This window comes from Sipha flava, unplaced genomic scaffold (genome assembly GCF_003268045.1).
Source record: "Sipha flava isolate LNK unplaced genomic scaffold, YSA_version1 117_pilon_pilon, whole genome shotgun sequence".
Lineage (NCBI taxonomy): Eukaryota > Metazoa > Arthropoda > Insecta > Hemiptera > Aphididae > Sipha > Sipha flava.
This window is the reverse complement of record NW_020271741.1, coordinates 34,078-55,559: the sequence shown is the minus strand read 5'-3', so window position 1 is coordinate 55,559 and position 21,482 is coordinate 34,078. Positions and strand designations below refer to the sequence as shown.

General features: G+C 31.4%; 3 protein-coding genes across 5 annotated transcripts in view; all 3 read right to left on the bottom strand.

Moving 5' to 3' along the window:
• Positions 1 to 7,317: 7,317 nt before the first annotated feature.
• The window catches only part of LOC112693598 (pancreatic lipase-related protein 3-like), a gene marked incomplete at its 5' end in the record, with an annotated part of 39,093 nt that continues 24,928 nt past the window's right edge, over positions 7,318 to 21,482 (bottom strand). For 2 of the 3 annotated variants that reach the window (XM_025568732.1, XM_025568738.1), the window contains 4 exon segments: positions 16,503 to 17,122; positions 20,016 to 20,231; positions 20,324 to 20,590; positions 21,003 to 21,157. In XM_025568732.1, the coding sequence (XP_025424517.1) occupies positions 16,521 to 17,122; positions 20,016 to 20,231; positions 20,324 to 20,590; positions 21,003 to 21,157 (1,240 nt within the window). 3 annotated transcript variants of the gene reach the window in all.
• Positions 9,666 to 10,649, bottom strand: LOC112693619. The gene is made up of 2 exons (XM_025568774.1): positions 9,794 to 10,649; positions 9,666 to 9,729 (listed from the first exon to the last, which is right to left on the bottom strand). Exon 1 carries the CDS (start codon positions 10,297 to 10,299, stop codon positions 9,859 to 9,861), a length of 441 nt encoding a protein of 146 aa, XP_025424559.1. The 5' UTR covers positions 10,300 to 10,649; the 3' UTR covers positions 9,666 to 9,729; positions 9,794 to 9,858.
• Positions 11,583 to 13,483, bottom strand: LOC112693610. The gene is made up of 2 exons (XM_025568761.1): positions 13,003 to 13,483; positions 11,583 to 12,891 (listed from the first exon to the last, which is right to left on the bottom strand). Exons 1-2 carry the CDS (start codon positions 13,051 to 13,053, stop codon positions 12,232 to 12,234), a joined length of 711 nt encoding a protein of 236 aa, XP_025424546.1. The 5' UTR covers positions 13,054 to 13,483; the 3' UTR covers positions 11,583 to 12,231.

Sequence of the window (21,482 nt, the reverse complement as noted above, 5' to 3'; positions counted from 1 at the left end):
AACTATGCGTCCTAGACAAGAAAAATTAATGCACCCTCTTTCATTCAAGTTGAGTACTTTTTACTCAGAAGTTAGAATTAAAAACAAACTGATACATTGGTGTCTAGCTTGCCCACCCCTAAAACCAGCTCTGATTAAGATATATGTAAAAACTAGAGTCTAGTAAATGTTATAAAAATTAATGCGCTAAATGTTTAAAATATTTTACAATAATTATATAATAATTTATATATCACACTGTATTAATATGGTATAAACATATATAAATGATGCAGTTTTCTCTTGATACATCTTCAAAAATAAATAAATAATTATTTGTTACAATTTTTTCTAACAGATATTTATTGTTTTAAACGAACTGATCATATAAATTTTATTTTTTTAACTTCTTTTTTTCGGAATAAGAAATAGTTTATTGAAGTAAAATTTTTTTAAACATTTATAAACCTTTTTAATTGGTGATCTAATGAGATAATTGCATTATTTGATGCGTCTTAGTATACAATTGAGTGCACTATATTATACACACCTAGGTTATATAAAACTTGGGCAATATATATTTTTATACTTAATTAAACTGTTGTATCATTGTCAGAATTATTTTTGTGTAGTTTTGCAACCAATTATTCATCATTAATAATATCTGTTTATTTTTCTCATTAATTTATTCATTCCTATTAAATGATGATTCAAACAAAAGACATAAGTTATAATTTTTTTAAATACATATGTATTCATCATTTATACAAACAATAGTATTTACAATATTTATTTGAAACATTATTTGGTATTTTTAAAATGCAATTGATTGTACTACAAAATTGTGTCTACATTGTATTGTTTATAATATTAAAATTCATGTGAATTTGTTATTTTTAATTTCTAGTTAGGACTAAAAATTATTACGTTAAATTTAATACATATTTTTAAAAGATATCTATGTTACGAAATAGAAGAAAAAGTTTACACAACTTAATAGTATTAACCAATGGTGATTTGAGTACTGATGGTATGCTAATTAATGTTGTGAAAATCTTAGTTATTATACTCCATTGTAATATAATATAAGGATTAAATGTTGAAATAAACAGAAACTTATATTCCATTAATTTATTGTCAGAATAAATGATGAACTATTATTAAATATATAATTTTGTTAATATCAAAAATTATTTACTTAGTTGAAAATAATATTAAAAATATTGTTATGAAAATGTTGACTGTGCTTAACCCTTGCTCCATATGAAAGATACAAAATCAAATTTAATATATTTTTTTAATTTCTAATAGTTTAGAATTACATTAATTGAAAGCCAATCCTTTAAACCCTATTGTCATCTACTTTAGCAAAATATTCTCTAGAAATAATTTATATGACAATACAACGTTTGTTGAGTCAGCTAGTATTATATATATATATATTACATTTAATGGTATTTTTTTTTGTAATTTTCATAAATCATAACTTATAAATGAAGCAATAATATTTGTTGTACAACAACAATAAAATGAACATACCACGTAAAATATGCATTTATTATCAATTTATAACTTATTTATGTTGTATTACTAATTTTTCTTCGGTGTTCACCGAAATTATTTTTGATGAGGCAAGCTATACGAGTTCCGCGCCGACAATATCCGATGTAATTTCAGAAAGCATACTCGTTTATTTTATTTATTTATCTTTCTTCGACCGCGCTAACCGAGAAAACTACTGAACCGATTTGACTGAAATTTTTTTTTTGGTTGAAACCCGACACTCTGCTGAAGGTTTTAGTACCACTTTTGTCAGTAAAAAAGTTCATAAAAGTTCATAAAAAATTAAAAACAATTGTACTTATATTGTGCGGCACGGCGGGCCACGGGTTTACAGCTACCTGCAACTTGACCTTTTTTTTTGTATCGTGTTTGATATCGGCGTTTTTTTGACATTCGTCAATAGTACACGCGCGTCCAAAAACATTTGCCGAAATTAATAATAGTTTTAATATTATAAGAAGTGTATGGAAAATACCGATCACGTTTTGCGTTATCGAAAAATACTCTTATGTAATAATACTCTTGCCAACAAACGTGTTACCATTGATTATAAATACTATTTATAAATAGTATTTATAATCAATGGTGTTACGATCCGTCTGACGCCGAACGCGTTTTTCCGCAAATAGTGTTTTATCTATTTTTATACTTACATTGTTAATCGCTTATATAATACGCAATACCTACTGCTTTTCTAATAGCAGGTTATTAGCTCATAGCTCACCGCACGTGGCATCACGGGCTCAGTCTGAGCTTGATAGCCGTCAAGTGTGGTTCTTTGTTACGCACACCGCTTTGGTTACGCACTGGCATAATTTGTACTTAGTTTTTTTACCTACTTTTTTACCTTTTTTTTTACCTAAATTTCGGGTAAGTGGCCAATTCATTATTATGCCGAGAGCGCAAAGAGCACGCATTGGCAGAATAATTGCCAATGCAACTCGAACGTATAACAGAAGGCAACAAAATAACACACCAGAACGTTCTCAAACACTTGCACAGGAGCAACGTAACGCTTTGAGTATGAAATCAGCGTTTAATTATCAATCCGAGATTGATTATTTAAATATTAAAGCGCTTAAAATTGGTCGAATGACTATATTATGTCCTAAATGCCATGCAAAAAATGGAAAGATGAAACCCATGGACTTTGCTGCGCTGACGGTAAAGTTGTTTTACACCAATTTGAGGATCTTCCAGACCTAATTAAAAGTTTAATTGATAATTCTCACCCTCTATCAAAACATTTCTTTGATAATTCTAGCCGGTATAATACTCTGTTTCAAATGACATCGTTTGGAGCAAACGAAATAGCTGAAGGGAACTTCATGCCCTCTTTTAAAATTCAGGGTCAAGTGCATCATTTAATAGGTAGTCAGAGTCGGATCAAATATCTATTCGAACAAATATGATTCCAAATTTAAAAAGAGGTCTCATTGAATCACTGCAAACAGTTTTGCGTAAAAATAATCACCTCATACAGAGCTTCAGATCTAATCTGGAGTCGAGGTCTTTTGATGAGTTGCAAAACTTTAAGTTAATTATTCATGCTAAAAGAGTTCCTCAAGATGAACACAAAGGTCAATATAATGCACCTACCATCGATGAAGTAGCTGTATTATTAGTTAATGAAAATAAAGGTCCCAGAGATATAGTTCTGCACGGTCAGATTGGACACTTGAGTCGAGTTTCCGAATTGAATAGATCTTATGATGCACTGCAATATCCATTAATGTATACTAAAGGCGAAGACGGTTATCACATTAATATTTTACAGAAAAATAACCAAAATCGAACAAAAACTGTCTCCTGCATGCAATTTTATTCTTATAGGTTTATGGTTAGAGAAACAAGTCTAAATCATCAACAAATTGTTATGCTTACAGTATTGAATGGCAAAAACGAAGTTTGCCACACTGCCACATTCTTTTGTGGTTACAAACGAAAATTCAGCCAGATGAAATTGATAAAATTATTTCTGCCGAAATACCAAACAAAGACAGAGATCCTGTACTTTATGAAATAGTATGCAAGAATATGATTCATGGTCCATGCGTCGAGTTAAATATTAGATCGCCATGTATGAATAATGGAAAATATAGTAAGAAATACCCTCACAAATTGGTCAAGGATACTCAAACTGGAGATGATGGTTATCCGACTTACCGACGGAGATCACCAGATGATGGAGGTTATACTGCAATATTAAAAGTTCGTGGTCAAAAAGAAATCGTGGTTGACAACCGTTGGGTTGTACCGTATTGTCTAGTGCAATCTAGGTGCTTTAATGTGCATATAACGTAGAATACTGTCATTCGGTTAAAGCGATAAAATACATATGTAAAAATATTAATAAAGGATCAGATAGAGCTACTTTTTCTGTTAATCGTGAAAACGATGAGATTACAAATTATTTGAATGGTCGATACATATGAACTTCTGAAGCGTTTTGGAGAATTTTCAATTTTGAAATCCATGATGGAGATGACAGTTCAGCACTTGGCTGTTCATCTAGAAAATGAACAGCGTGTTTTCTTTAATGCTAATAATCTTCATCAAGTTATTGAAAATCCAAAAAAAACGGTACTAACTGTATTTTTTTAACTGTGTTCATATGATGATTTTGCGAAAACACTGTTCTATCATGAAGTTCCTTCTTATTATACCTGGGATGATAACAGAGGCTGGTTAAAGAGAAGACGGGGAAAAGATGTTCCAGGTTGGCCAGGAATAAAAATTGACACTGCCATTGGTAGAATTTACACGATTCACCCAAATCAAAGTGAGTGCTTCCATTTAAGATTGTTACTAAATTATGTACAAGGTTCTACTTAATTTGAAAGCTTGAAAGCCTTTGATGGAGTAATTCACGCGACTTTTAAAGCTATCTGTTTTGCTCTTGGGATTTTAGAAAATGACGAGCAACGGATAAATGTTCTAACGGAGGCAACTCTTTCAGAAAGTCCTTCAAAATTAAGAGAATTATTCGCAATAATCATAGTTTTCTGCCAACCGTCTGAACCTCAATCTTTGCGGGAACAGTTCAGAAATTATTTTTGTGAAGATATTCTTCATACAGAGCGCACTCGATTAAATGACTTGCAATTTACTTTTTTTGATGAAATATTTAACAGAGGTTTGATTGAAATAGAAGATAAAGTTGTTTGTCTGTCTGAAAAATATTTAATTGAATTTGGAATGAACTCACCTGTTCAAAATGAAAATGCATCTGATCCTTTTGAATTCTCAATTTTGCGTTCTTACGATAATAACCGATTACAAGAATTTGTAGAAATCAATTTACCAAAATTAGTAAATGATCAAAAATATGCTTTTAATGTTTTTACAGAAAGCGTAATGAATCATCAAGGAAGAGTTTTTATTTTAGATGCTCCGGGTGCTACAGGAATAATTAATTTGTTGTTGGATAAAATTAGATCCTTAGGTAAAGTTGCATTAGTCGTAGCTTCATCTGGTATAGCAGCAACTCTCCTTAGTGGCGGCAGAACTGCTCACTCGACTTTCAAGTTATCGTTAAATGTATTATTTGATACAGAATACGTTTGTCCGATTCATAAAAGTGGCCCTCTTGGAAAAGTTCTTCAAGAAACCTCATTCGTTGTGTGGGATGAGTGTACAATGAGTCACAGATCACATATCGAAGCAATTGATCGAACACAAAGATCTTAAGTGTAATAATAAGTTTATGGGTGGCATAACATTTGTTTTCGCTGGTGATTTCCGTCAAACCTTACCAGTAATGCCTAATGGTAGCTGATGTCGTCAAACTGATGTCGTTAATGCTTGCTTAAAATCATCATATACTCAGAAGTCTTATAAAATTCTTATTTTAATTCTTTTTTTTTTCTTCATCAACTTCAATCAAATTCTTTAACAACCAAAAATTATTTCTTTTTATCTGTATTTATTTTTATAATTTATAACGCTAGAAAAATTTCAATCCGTTTTCATTAACCGTTTCTTTATATTTACTTGCCGATCACATTAAACAATAATAACTGAATAAAAAATTCTACATATCATGGTCCGAAGGCAAAATAAACAACCAATCACGGGCGAAGCTGTGACGGGTCGGCTAGTAAATTATAATTGGTAGCTAGTAAATTATAATTGGTAATGCTTATTTATATTTTATTAGTTGATACATTTATTGTAGTTCTAAACATATTTTTACATTTATTTTATTTAGATTATCTAGTAATTTAATTCAATTTTACAAATATAACTATGTTTCAAATCTATTTTACTGATGGTTATAAATATTTTTCCATGAACATTTTTTTTACCTTTCAATCGTTAATTGTTTTCTGTTACGTTATTCGATATTAAGTTTAATCGTTTTTCGTTTCGTTATCCGTTATCCGTTTTTAATCGTTTATCATTTACTGATATGTTATCCGTTATCTTTTTTTATCGTTCATCGTTTACCGATATGTTATCTGTTATCGTTTTCGACCGTTTTTTGGATAATTTTACTCATAATGGTATAAAAACGTTTTGGTGCTCAGTTTTTGACAGCAGTCGAGTAAATTAAATGTAGTAATAAAGAATGATCGTATTTAGAATTATTTTATTAAAAGATGCATTAGTTCTAAAGAACTAATCGACTAATGCCTTTTACATGCTTGCGGTATTTATAACATGATATTATTCGAAAGAAAGAAAGATATAAAGAAAAAAAAATTAATAAACTAACGCAATAGTGCACAAATTACGTGCGCACCGGACGGCCGCTATCGGAGAACTGTATAATGATCTTAAAATTATTTCATGACGTAGAGCTGAAAATTACCTTTCAATTGATATAATATTTACCCGTCTACAAGGTTATTTCATAGTTATATTGTTACTCAAATAAGTACCTATAGATAATTAGTATAATTATTTTAATTTCTTATCATGTTTCATACAGAAAATGATCAAGGAACATTTTTTATTAAAAAACTGAATTTTATTCAATAACAATATCATAATCATACTATTTAAAAAAAAAAATTGGATTTGAATACTGAATTAACAAAATGGTTGCAAGTTTGTAGGGAAGTATGTATCGTCCTCACCCATATCTTCTAATTCATTGATAGAACTTAAATCTTCATCAGACTCTTCCAATAATCCCCTAACAACACTTTCATATAAATTTTGATTGAATAATATTTTGTATGGAAATTTCATAATATAAAACGTGAAATGTGTGGATCGCCTGGCGAGTGCGATTTCTAGAGAAATCCGTTGGCGTGTAATAAAAATCCAATTAACAAAACAACAATTTTATATTTTATATGTCATGTATGTACCAACGACAACCTCTACGGCACGCCGAACAGTATGGAAACTGGGATACATAGGAAATTAATTTTATTGCATTTCTTAAATTAATTTAGTCATTATCCGCATATATTAAATGTTATCGCATAGGTACAGGTTATAGATGACTATTGTTGTGGGTAAAATATGTTTTGCCCATGGCCTCACAAAAGGTAACGCCGGCCCTGTTATTACAAATTAATAATCTAATACTAATAATAATAATTATTTTTATAACTACTTGTTCAAGATTTAACAGTTCGAGCATTTTCGGAATTCTACACAGAATGATTAAATAACAATAATTTAAATTTTATATTAATCGTACTTGCAAGTAAAAAATAAAAGTTTGATAAAACCATCCATAGGAAAAAATAACAAAAATGAATTATTTACTCAAGTACATAATGTTTATTAATTTTTAATGAAATAGAATCATTAGTGATTTTGTATTTAATATGTTTTATTAAATCATAATATGCTACTGAAATTAATAGTTGTAAAAACTTTATTAAGAAATTTCAATTTTTTGTTGAAGCCACTTCTTTTGGTTTTAATTCTTGACTGAATGGTGAACTAGAATTCGTTGTCAAGTAAAATGTACCTTTTACACTGTAAAAAAAAGTTAAATCTACTACATTTTTTATTTTTAAATGTAGTTTTCCTCTCTTTGAAATCAGTTATTACTATATTTATATATAACTATAGTTAAGTACAGTGGTTATGGACGTGAATGGTAGTGATGAGATTTTGAGGAGTGGTGAATGTGAATTAATTTTGGGCTCTAGAATATTAACTGCAGAAAAATAAAAATTAAATACAGATGTTCTGCTGAGCTTTGCACCATAAATTATCTTTAACTGTTTTCAAACAATATAATTTCATTCACTTATCTATGAAATAAATGCAAGGTAATATAACATATTCCTTTAGAGCAGGCTACTTTTTTTTTCTTTTTTTTTTCTTTTTGGGGGGAGACGATGAATAATATTTTGCTTGTAAATAGAGTGGCAAGTGTTTGAGAATCACTGGTTCAACACATATAAATAATTTTTACTTGAAAAAAAAATAAATACTTTGAATCTGCGTTATGGCCCATATAATTTTTTTCTTCACTACAATTGCCTTTTTCGAATTCGTCCATATTATTACAATTTAAAGATGGAAAAGCATTGTGATCTTTCATCGATTCAAGGTAGTATTCATAAGCTCTAGCATGACTGCAAGATACTGAAAGCCAATAAACAAAAAATGCTGTTTAGAAAATCTATAAATTTAAATTAATTCCAAGTGCAGAAATATAAAAATATATTTTTTAGACAAATAGTATCGTATTTTTTCAGCATACCGTTAACGTATGTACTAATAACTTTTAATGGAAGGAAAACTGTCAATAAAATATATACACAATATTATTATGTGTTGTTGACTAAAGTTTGTGAGACGAAAAGTTAGTATCGATCGTCCCTCTCCAATGAGCTTTTTTTTATAAGGGCTAATTCAACTGTTTTGTGTCTAAAATAATTTTAAACGATGTTCATTATTTCGAAAGAAAAAATGTATTTATTAACAATAATATTATTTGAAAAAATAATATTCGTACAGTTAATATCAAAATAATTTGTCGTCATAACTATGTTACATACAATGAAAACAAGGATTTGAATCCTTGTGACTAATTTATATTGTAAATAGTATTGTTGAACTAATTAGTTGCGACAAAGTAAACGGTTGTAAGCCGTTGCATATAAAGCCAACACATTCGCTATGCTGACTTTGACATTACTGTGCTGGTTATCTACATCAGAGATTCTCATAGTAAAATGAATCATGGATCCTCATCTAAAGACCTACAGTCTTCGAGGACCCCCAGTTGAGTTGGGTTGGGTTGGGTGCCAGGGGTAAATTTGTTTTTTTTTTTTGCTCATCATTATTTTATTTTTCGGAAAACAAACAAAAATAAGGTCTTCAAAAAAAATTTACGCATGGAAACCAACCCCTGCGTGATCAGCTACCACATACCTGGTGTGCACTTCATAAATCATACTTGACGGACGGTCAATTTCGAGTCATACACGAAGAAGCGATAACCGAATGGGAAGATATATCAGCTAGAGTACCGCAAGGTAGTGTTTTAGGACCTATCCTGTACTTACTCTATACGGCTGATATGTTTTAGCTATGTTTGCCGATGATATGGCAATTTTGTCAACATCTAATAGTCAGCTCTCTGCAATTGATAACTTACAGAGGTCAAATGACAATATCTTTGCCTGGACAAGACATTGGAAAATTAAGAACAATGGTGATAAATCGATTCACGTCAACTATACGTTACCCAAAACCGAAAACATACAAATAGTACTGAATCAATCACCAATCTCACAAAAAGATTCAGCAAAATCCTGGTATACATTTTTAGGTAGGGAGCTCCGTTTTTTATTTAACTTTATGGCTCCCAAGTATCTCGTTGCACCACTGATGAGTTCGGGAAAGTTAGGATCCATTCTTTAACGATTGCCGAGTAGGTCACATGACGAGCCCCCACTGTCGGTAGTTGATCATGGACTCATGGTATTATTTAAGTGATGTATATAAATGCATTATAACCAGAGCTCATAATTTATAGCTCTAAAAAGTATTCATATAAGCGCTTAAATATGCACTAAAAATACTAAAATATGCAAAAAAAAAAACGTTTGTATACAAAATTATTATTATTTATTATATTATTTTGTTATTATAGCTTCTATTATTTAAAAAAAAAAAAAAAAAAATTATATAATGTTATTATATCGGAATGACTGTACTTTATTGTATCATGAACAACTTGTGGTACTCATTTATTCTGCGATTGATCTGTTAAAAAAAATTATAAATTTATAATTATATATTTTTTAAATATTTTTAATCATATATTTACCCTGAAAGTTACATTGAATAATCAGATGTTTGTACAAGTTTTCAAAGTGAAATGATCTTCGATTGTTACTGAGTAGTGTCTTGTTCATTGAAAACGATCACTCGATGTACTTCGGAAGTATATTTTTTAGCCTCTTTGATGCTAACGGCGTCATCGGCGTCTAGTTTTTCAAGAATTTTACGTATGATTTCAATGTTTTCACAATAGTTATTTGAGGTTATGATCCACGTACTCCAGCGTGTAATAATAGGTTCCGGTGGCAATTGTAAATGAGGAGCTTTATCTTTGAACAGTTGAACACGGTTTGATGCTTTTCGGAATATTTTTTTAACACTAGAAATAAGTTTGTCGACATTGCTAAACTTGCTTCTTACTTCTTCAAATACTCGGTGGAGTCCATGAACCGTATACGTGATATGAATCATTTTGGGATAAAATACTTTCAATGTATTACCAGCTTTTATCATATAGGGAGGGAGCGGCGTCGGATGTAAACAATAAAACATCCTCGTGTTGAATACCAATGATTTCAATAGATTTGTCGAATACTCTGGCTATAGTCGAATAATTTTTTTTTCTAGTTGTTCTGAATGTACTAAATATTGTTTACCCGGGTAATCTGCTTCAAGTATACCAACAATTACATTAGCAACAACCTACCTTCTATATCGGTAGTTTCGTTAATACTAACCCAAACATTTTTACCAGACAGTTCAAGTTTAATTTTACTCATTGTTTTGCCAAAAATGTTATCTATGTATCCAAGTCTCAAGTTGTTTCTATAGGAACATTATTTCCGATATAAACTTCCAAAAATGTACGAAAGCTTTGATTTGAAACTTTATTCAGTGATATATTTGCGGATAACAACGCAAAACACAAGTCTTTACTAAACGACGACTTTTTGGTTGAGTTGGTAACTAACTATTATTTTTTTTCAGTTTGGATTTCTGCACGTTTTACGGCTTTAATATGTTTGTCGATTTTTAAATGTTGTGTAATTTTAAATTTTTTTTCATGGTTAATTTTAGTATTACAAAACTTACAAAGTAATACATTTGCGTCGGCTGCAAACGTATTTTCACCAAATTCGTGAACAATATTTTTAAGACGACTAGAAACATTGTTTTTCTTTAGGCATGGTAAAAATATATAAACGTACAAAATTACAGAATTTAGATACTGAATTCACGAAAGAAAATAGCATACAGTACGAAAAATCGGAAACGACTGCAAAATATGAATGAAAAATAATCTGTAAATAATCTGAGAATGATGATATCAGAATATCTAAACAATTTTTCAAATGAGAACGCACCGCGTAGCGCATCGTTATCAGAGGCGGGCCACACACCACTCCCACAAAATTAGTAATTCTTTTCTAATTAGTCGCCATCGGTTAGCTCCTATCGACGCCGGCGTGCATACAGAGAATTGAAATATTAATTATTTTTTATCACATCATACTGTCGTACGCCACAGAATATTATTTTTTTTATACGCAAATACATAAACACTTACGGATTATTATTATTCATGATTTATTGGTGTATTTCTTATAAATCTACCTATTGTATTATGTTATTTTATTATAGATGGATAGGTCAATATATTTTATTATTTTATTTCAATATATTTTAAAAAGTACAGAAATTCATTTATTTAATAATTGTTTTAATATTACACATAATTTTAACAAGTACAGAAAACCATTTTTTTAATATTTCTTTTTTTATTACACATAATAAAATCAAAATTTAAAAAAAAACATAAAAATATAATTAATCAGACTCAAACTCGGTAGAGGAATTACCAATATTAATGATGACAGGTTCTACTTCTGCGGACAGCATTTCGTCAACAATGAAATCCATGTCGTAAAATTTTTTTTCAATTTTCTTGGTATGACTAATGAAATTTTTCCACATATTGGCATCTACTCGTTCGATACCTTCCAACAACAAGTTTTTTACATCACCTAATTTGTAGCTGGTAATATTTATTTTGACGTGGTGTTTGACTGATGACCAAACCACCTAGCTCTATCGGATTTAGCTCACAATGATATGGCGGGAGTCTTAAGATGGTGCGGTTGTGTTCTTTGGCCATTTCGTCTATAACGTATTTTTCGTGCATTAGTCTGATTTTCTCTACCATTTTAAGTAGTCGAGGAATTACCATAGGCTTTTCGATTACTTGACCTTTTTCTTCCAATCATTTAATTATGTCCGCCTTTCTGGTTGAGGTGGAAGGTATTTTGTCCGTTTCACAGAATGATATGATACGTTATCCATAATGATGACACAGTTTTCTTTTAGTCGCGGTAATATACTTTGCATCCATTCTGAAAATGTGTCACCATTCATCTCATTATTGTAATCATTTGTGTTTTTTTTTGATTCAAAACATAGGAGTCCACCTGGTACAAATCCGTCTTCCTATCCTATGTGCAAAATAATCAGTCGTTTGCCTCTCCCGGTTGGATTTTTCGCTCCCGATGTTAGGCCCCGAACAAAAGCATCATGGCATGATTTAACGGTCTTGTATACCCATATTTTGTTGGTACATTCTCCGGCATTGACCCAAGTTTCGTCCAAGTAGTACAGATGTCTCCCTTCTTCGCGATATTTTTGTATATCCTCCAGGTACTGTTGCCGCCATACAACTATTTCGTCTTTTTCGACAACGGCACTATTTCGGGCTCGTTTGGTATATTCGAAATCCATGTTTATTAAAAGACGATATAAATTTGTTTCTGAAATACAAGGTAAGCTATCGTCGTCTTTCACAACTCTGTATATTTTGGCCAATGTAGAAACCGTTTTGTTGAACCAAAAGGAGTGTACATGACGACGCACAGTGTTTCGATGTAAATCGTCGAACGCGTCTTTAAACGATTTCTTACAGCGTTTTCTGTTTGGAGACGTTACAGTTTTTGAGGTATTGTACTCACTTATAGTGCTCGAAATTGTTCGTTGCCCAATGCCAAGTTGTTTGAAAAGAGTTATCCGACATTCCCTGATCGAAATTTTCGGATTGTTTTTCAACTCCATCTTGTAGGCGTTGATAATCATAAGTTTCTGACTTGATGAAACAAACTGGAATAAATAAATGTATGATAATAATAGTATTATTTACGTTGTAAGTAACATATTATGTTATATATTATATACTTTTCTATAATATAATTAATCACAATAATAACTAACCTTTCCCTTTGGATTTTTCTTAGTTGGTATGACAATTATCTGGTCATCCATAGTGTCGCTGAATAAGCGGTGCACGACAAAAAAAATAATTTAAACGCATAAATTGATACCAAAATACAATAAATTGACTGAGCACATAAAAAACAACAGAATATATCGTTTTACACGTACGAGCGTCCGTCAAGTGTTGTGTTAATACAACTCACTGTGTACACAAGGTGGTACCATTAACGACAGCTGAAATTGTCGGGAGTGGGGAGGACGTGCGCGCGTTTCGACCGGTTTTTGTCTGCCGCCCGGTGCGTTTTCATTTGAAAAATAGTATAGATAATGATATCGGAGTACCTGAATACCTAGAAACTATTAAATTAAAATACTACAGTACAAGCTACAATTATATAAAATTATAATGGTTCCTTATCGATGGGATTATGAAGTTTCGGGTGTACATTCTTGCTACGTCGCGCTTTGCCTAAACTCGTATTGGTATATATAGTATAGGTATAGTATCTTCTGATATTATATTAGTTATATAAGAAGAAAAATTAATTAACACGAATTAATTATTAATATGAACAATTAATATGACTATAATTACTTGTTATTTTTAAGAAAAAATGTTTTAGGCCACTAAAGATTTTTTTAAAATTTTTTTTTTTTTAACTTTTATTATAAGGCGTACAATCTGTAAATTAGTTATTACAATAAGTATGCATGCGGAATATATACTATAGCTTGACATTGGTACGTGATAAAAGCAGCCACCCAATGGCGACACTTTCTAATATGATTAGGTTAATTTTTTACCTATATATATTTTTTTAATTGGTATTTAAGTCTCTGCACCACTTTCTATTCAATCGACGAGGAGGATTACCAGGAATGGTGTCGGAACCTAGAGCGGAAATAAGTGGATTGGAGTGGTTCATCAGTCGGGAGCGGAAACGTTTATAAAGAATTTTGGCAGTTTCTTCTATTGTATTAATATTTAAGTCTGTATGAAGGGTGTGATTAGAAACATAAAAAGGGGCATTCGTGATTATACGGAGGGTTGTAGATTGAAAGGTTTGAATTTTATTTGTGTTTGATTTTTTGGCTACGCCCCATAGTTGAATACCGTACGTCCAAATGGGCATTAATAGAGTTTTATATAAGAGTAATTTTGTTTTTATATTAAGTTTAGAGTGTTTTTCGAGTAAAAATTGTAGTGATTTCCTTCTAGAGTTCAGGAGGATTTTTTTCTTTTTTATGTGGTCTGCCCAGGTTAATCGTTGATCTAGAAATAGGCCCAGATAACGAGCGCTAGAGGATTTTGGAATGATTAGGTTATTTAGGTTTATAGGTGGTACGGTTCCACGATTCAATGTAAAGGTTAGATGAGTAGATTTTTCATGATATATTTTTATTTTCCATTTGTCATACCAGGAAGACATAAGGTTTAGGTGGTTTTGTAGATTCATGCCAGCAATTGTTGGGTCTTTGTGTGAGGAGTAAATAATTTTGTCGTCGGCAAAATCTGCAACTGAGGTGTAAGGGGTTGTCGGTTGATCAGCTGAATACAGATTGTAAAGAGTGGGGGATGAGACGGCTCCTTGGGGGACCCCGGCGGAAATTCGAGCCGAGGATGACATTTCTGATCCAATTTTGGTCACAAAGTAACGGTCTTCAAGATAAAATAGGTAGTAGGGTAGAGGTAAAATTTTTTTTAATTTGTACAAGAGACCAGGATGCCACACTTTATCAAACGCTTGGGATACATCAAGTAGGGCTGCTGAACAGTATTCTTTTTTTTCTAGGGAATTAGATATGGAGTCAGTCAGTCTGTGTATTTGGTGAATGGTTGAGGGACGTTCACGAAAACCGAATTGGGTCTGTGGTATAACTGATACATCATTTAAGAAAGGAGAAATACGTTTTAAAACTAATTTTTCACAAAGTTTACCGAAGAGTGGTAGGAGACTTATGGGTCGATATGAGGACGGAGTATCGGGGGGGTTTGCCTGGCTTTAGAATTAAGATGATGACTGAGGTTTTCCATTGAAGCGGAAAATGGGAAAGTCTTATGATAGCGTTTAATATGTGCGCAAGGTGTATTATAGCTTTTTTCGGTAACTGTAGAGCTACTTCTACGGTAATCAAGTCCAGACCGGGAGATTTTTTGAGGCGGAATAGTTTGAGGTAATATTGAATTTCACCAGGCGAAACAGGTTTAGGTGCACGATAAAGTGGAAATGGGCTTGTGAGGGAGTTCGCAATATAATTTTCAAATGTATTATTGACAATGTCGTGGTGAGGTTGGAAGACTTCAATCAAATGGGAGCGGAAACATTCAGATTTTTCAGCATCAGTTTTGCACCAAGTATTATTTTGACTTTTTAGGGGGGAATTTGTGGGTTTTTGTTTCAAACAGTTTCAATTTGCCCTCCAGAGAGAACCATTTTGCGACGTAAGCGAAGAAACCCAAGAACCGAAATTCTCATTTCTTAATTGTTTTAAAGTACGTTTGAGTAAGGAAGCAAGATTGTTGAACGCATTTTTATCAGATGGGAGACGGGTACGTTGCCAGATAGATCTGGCATGTCGTTTTTTAGCGATTAGTTCACGGATATGAGTAGAAACTGGGGAGGAGTTTTGGGCATTCCCCAGTTTTTTAATAGTAGAACTCCAAGCAGCTGTTTGAATTATACTCGTAAAATGTTGAACAGCGTTTTCTAGTTCATTTGGGCATTTAAGACTAGTTTTTAGGTCGATGTTTTGGTCAATTATTTCGCGGAATTTAATCCAGTCCGTAATACCATCCGTAAGGCAAGCTTGACGGGGCCGAGGAGAAGGTTGTGCATCCAGAGAAAGAACAACCGAAGTATGGTCTGAGCATAGATCTAAGCAATTATTTATGACGTTTTGTAATCTAGTAGTGATATTAACTACAAATATATCTAAGATATCGGGGCGTTTATTTATAGATGTTGGCCAGTAAGTTGGGTCAGGGGGAGCTAGTATGGAATATTTTTTTTGATTAAATATTTGGAGTAAAGTACGTCCTTTAGGGTTAGAAGTGTGGCAGCCCCAGGATTGGTTTTTTGGCATTTAGGTCGCCGCCGACTACAAAATAGTGACCTAAAGAATTAAAAAAATGTTCATATTGTAGTGTCGTAATTTTGTGTTTGGGTGGGCAGTAAGTTGCTGCAATAGTGATTGGAGTGTGATTTAATTTTATTGTTAAAATGGCAGCTTGTAAAAAGTTTTCCTGTATATTTGGACAGGGAGTAAATAGAAGTGAAGATTTAATGAGAATCGCGGCATCAGTGTGTGAGGTGTTGTCCGGGTGGCATGAATTAATTATTTTGTAACCTGGTATTGAAAAATTGGTGTTAGTTGTGAAATGTGTTTCTGAGATTAGTGCTATGTCTATTCTTTTATCATTTAGCGTCATTATAAGTTCGTTTCTGTGATTTGTTAAACCATTAGCGTTCCACATGAGAATAAACAATGATTGGGAAGTGAATGAATTATTTGAGTTACTTGACATTTTGTGCAAGAAGACGGTCGAGAACTGTAGTGAGGAGAGAAAGTAAAGGATTGATTAATGCTTTAAATTCATTAAGAAAGTTTGAAAGTGTGTTATCGTTAATTTGATTATTAGAAGTTGGATCAGAGTTATTATTATGAGTAGCCTGTGCGTAGGTCAGAGAACGTTTTGGAGGTGTATAATCATTGACAGTTGGCTGTTGGGTGGCTTCACAATTAGTATTTTTAGTAATATTTATATTATTTACAACATTTTTATTATTTTGATAGTTACCATGATTATTTGTGGCAGGTTTCCGGAGTTGTTGAAGATCTTTGTATATTTTACAACCTTTGTAGTTGGCCGGATGGTCACTCTTACACAGGGCACATTTGGCGGGCGTGGTGGTGGATTTAGTACAGGAAGTAGAGGGGTGGTTGTCACCACAACGAACACATCTTGGAGAATATGAACAGTATTTTCTTGAGTGGCCGTAGTCTTGGCAGTTCAAGCATTGAATAATGTCTTTGCGTTTATGAGGCTCTTCAATTTTGACTTTTGTGTGAAGCAATGAAGTGACGTGAAATAATTCTGTATTGATTACTGCTGGAACTAAATCAACGAAGAACATGGGCAGTTTAATTTTTGTTATTTTTTGAAGGACGTTGACAACTTGACGAACTGAGAAACCCATATCTTCTATGGCAGTTCCAATATCTTCAATAGGAGTTGAAGGATGTAGGTTACGTATAACTATGCGGAACGATTTTTCCTCATGTGGTTGATATGTATGGTATTGCGCATCTTTCTTTTTTAAGAGGTGTATTATTTTTCGGTACGAATCAGGGTTTGCTGTTTGGATTTTTATGACGTTGGTGGATGATTTAAATGTAAAGTTTTCCGAGCCTATTAATTCAATTAATGTGTTGCGAAAGCCTGCAAAATCAAGCAAATCTCGAACGAATATAGGAGGTGTTAGTTTGATTTTAGGAGTTTGAGCATCATTGATGTCATCAGTATTATTTATTGGTGGTGAGAGCGTGCTGATATTCTCTACGTTATCATTTGTGGCTAAAGGGCTGTATCTATTTGCAGTTACGAACATTGGTTTATTTTTTTTTGATTCATATTCATCGGCTTTAGGTGAAGAGAGAGTGCGTTTTTGATTTTTTTTTGATTTTTGTGTTTTGACATTATTTTCGTCCGTGTTTAAAGACGAATCGAAAACATCGCTTGACGTACTTTACGTTCGAATTGATAGTGTTATTTCGATTATGAGTAGAAGGTATATTTGTTGGTTGTTTTGTTTTCTCGATAAAATTCATATTTGATTTGGGCGAACTCATGCTAATTAGAAGATAAGACGCCGCGATGCGACGCAACGACGAACGTAATGACTAACGACCGCCGACCTATGGTCGGGGCGTCCGGTGACATTTATCGGTACGACAGTACCTACTTTATATTTAATTATAGTGTATAATATATAATTATATTTACCCGTTTTTTTGAGTTAATATGAATATTTGGCGTTTACCCACTCTGATATGGGTCAAGTACTATTGGAAATTTTTTTACGCGTACAACGATATAAAGTTTGTGACATTTGATAACTAGGTCGATAAATTACAGAACATTTAAGAATGAGCGAAATATTAACGTGTAGAACGAATGACGTTCGGCGCATGAATAATTAAAAAAAAATTAATGATAAAAATCATGCAAAAATCCAAAATTAAGCAAAAAAAAAAAAGCGAAAAAAAGCAAAATAGCACTTATATTGCGAAATATACAAAAATATGCAACATAAAATTTCGTATGTAGATTCTTGGTTATCTGAAACAAATTTATAGCTTACATAGGTACCTCTAGGACTTCTCAAAAATAAATATGCAAATGCTAGAAGTTATGAGCCTTGATTATAACTATTAAAATTTTATAGTTTCTGACTTACAATCTTGCCTCTTTGCTATAACATCCAACCTATTCAATTTTCTCATACCTCCCTCGTACTCATTATTAAATCCTTAATCTGTCGCATTAACCTAGATAATAAAATAGTTAACTTCTTTTGAAGGTCTAGCCATTAACTAGCCATTTCGGTATCTTCGGTAACGAGCTCATATGACCATCAAGCTTCTTCCACCAAATCCCACATTAATCTTTCTTTTTTAAAATTACCTTCTTCCGACTTTCTACCCATTCATCGTAAACTTCTGCGTTGAGCCTGGCAATCCAAATGGGACGCCTTCCCACCAAATTTTGGTAACTGTCATAAGCAGATATTTTCCACAATTCCATCCAACCCATGGTACAGAGACCTTAATCTTCCTATGCGCCTTGTTTTGAGCTACAAACGTCTTCGGATAAGACATAGCTTGCTTCCCCATCACTCCTATAAACTTAAATCCTAATCTTAATCTAAAATCCTCTCCCTATTGTTCTTTACATCAATAACTCAACTGCGATTTCGATCATATAATTTTCAACTGCCCTCCTTTCTACTCTAGTAGACCGTCCCTTTTTTCATTCCTTTCTACTTTAGGCTACATCATTCCCGACTCCAAACTTTTCCATAACTCTTGTTCTACACCTATCACTTTATTCATAATCAACATACATTCTTCTAGCTTTTTAATTTAACTTGTAAAAAAAAATAAAATGTATAATAATTATATGTAATTTTATATAATTATTATACATTTTATTATACATTTTACCAGGGTTCATAACTTATAGCATTTACATATTTTTTTTGAGAGGTCCTAAAAATACCTATGTAAGCTATACATTTGTTTTAGATAACTAAGAAGTTAAATACAAAATTTTATGTTGTATATTTTTGCATATTTCAAAGTATAAGTGCTATTTGCTTTTTTTATTTTGCAAACTTATTCTTACATATTTAGAAAATTGTTATTTGCTATTTTGCTTTTTTAAGTCTTTTTCAGTTCTGTAGAGTTTAAAACATTTTTTCTTAATAATAATAAATAATTATGGTAGTATTAATTTTTATATTTGTAATTAATTCATGTTAATTAACTAATTCTTCTTCTTTTGGTTGAAGTTATATATTTATTTGAATCATATAGTGACTTAATTAGAATTTATTTATCAGTTTAAATATTTTTAATTTAACATGATACTTTTTTTTAATAAGTGAAAATTGTTTTTTATACATATATTTTTTTTTTAAATAATAAATGAAAATTGTTTATTTTTCATGTTATATTTATTTTTGTATATTTTTGTATATTTAGTGCATATTTAAGCGCTTATATGAATATTTTTAAGAGCATATTATAGAGCTTATAATTACTTTTATTAGAGTTATAAGTTATGAGCCCTAGTAATTACATTGCTGTAATGTTTTTAATAAAGACAAATTAGAATTAGTATTGTAAAGTTGTAACATCATATTATTCGAACTATAGGGGATATATATTGATACATCCCTTGTGTTTTTAGAAGCTGTTTATTGAAGTAAATCTATTTTTCAACTTACATTTTGCACATGGATTTATATATTCACATCCTGGCTGAGGTGATACTCCATTATTTGGATAAAAATCAGCATGTGCCATGCTTCCAATATATCCTGTTACGCCCATTGCCGTATGGATCACATCTACGAATGTTGCATTATTCTGATGCAATCGTTCATTGGTTTCCGTCCAGTAGTACCATGATCTTGCGAATGAGGGTCCTGAAGGGTCTAGTCCTGCATAATTATAAGGTTTTTAAGGCTTGGATATTGGATCCAATACTATCAACAATATAGTTCTACGTTTCTTTTAATTTTATTGTACATACCTGTGATTCTACCGATTTTCATTGACGTAATTTGAAGAAATTTACGTCCACATGCTCCAAGAGTATGAGCACCAAGGCTGTGTCCTATCATGTGTATTTTATCAGGCATAACAATTCTTAGTTCAACTAGCCGGATCAAAAAATAACTGAGTACTTCTCCCACCATCGTACATCGATTAGCTACTTTGAAGTAATTAACAATATTTGAATAATGTGCCCAATCTAAGGTCAAAATATTATAATCATCGGGGTAATCATTTAGGTAAGCTAGTCAAAAAAAAAAAAAAAAATAAATAAGTATTAAACTATAAGATATGAGTGGAAATATGTCATTGAGTTTTTTATTCAGTCGTTCTTTTTTAAATCGTTATGTATGTTTGACTTCAGGGAAATTTTTTAGTCTATTTTATATTTATTGTAATGCAATGACCCAATTATGAAGGCAGATGAGTAATTTATACATTTATATTATTAATTAGAAACTTATAGATTTTACATTGATATTGCTGTTTTCAAAATACAATATAAAAAAAAAATTATAAGAACAATAAAATAAAAGAACTTAAGAGAACCATAAATTAAATATTGAAAACATTTAATACATAGAACATTAAAAGTTCAATCTACTTTATAATACTTAATTATTAAATTAATCTCAAATATTTTCATAAAAATTTACCATTTTTTATGGTAAATACTCCGCTTTCTTCATAGATCCCAAGCCATCCATGGGTCAAGAGTATTACAGGCTTATCTTTTTTCCACGTATGTATTATATTGCTTACATCATTATAATCGATTATATAAGCAACTATTTTACTATTTTCTTTATTTCTAATGGTAATAATAGAATATAACATACAAAAAAAAAAAAAAGTGTTAATATTATAACCTAAAGTATATTCAGTTGAGACTATTTTTACTGTTAACTATTAAAACTAAAGGTACTATTCCAGTTTCAGGCAAAGGGGGTTAACTTACATATAAAATAAAATTTAAGAATAAATAAAAAATTAATTTTTAATCTGGACCAAATTACTATTGAATGCTCGTAAAATCACAATAATCATCATGATACAAAAAGTAAAAGTGATATGAGGTGCCTAAAAATGTATAACAATAATGTATAATAATTATGGATATAAATAGTAGGTAAACG

What these genes read in the sequence shown, in the direction of transcription:
- LOC112693619 (XM_025568774.1), bottom strand. Translation starts at nt 10,299, where the DNA reads ATGTTTTATTGTTTACATCCGACGCCGCTCCCTCCCTATATGATAAAA.
- LOC112693610 (XM_025568761.1), bottom strand. Translation starts at nt 13,053, where the DNA reads ATGGATGACCAGATAATTGTCATACCAACTAAGAAAAATCCAAAGGGA. An exon ending in AGAAAAATCCAAAGGGAAAG is followed by an intron (nt 12,892 to 13,002) that starts GTTAGTTATTAT and finishes TATTTATTCCAG; the next exon opens with TTTGTTTCATCAAGTCAGAA.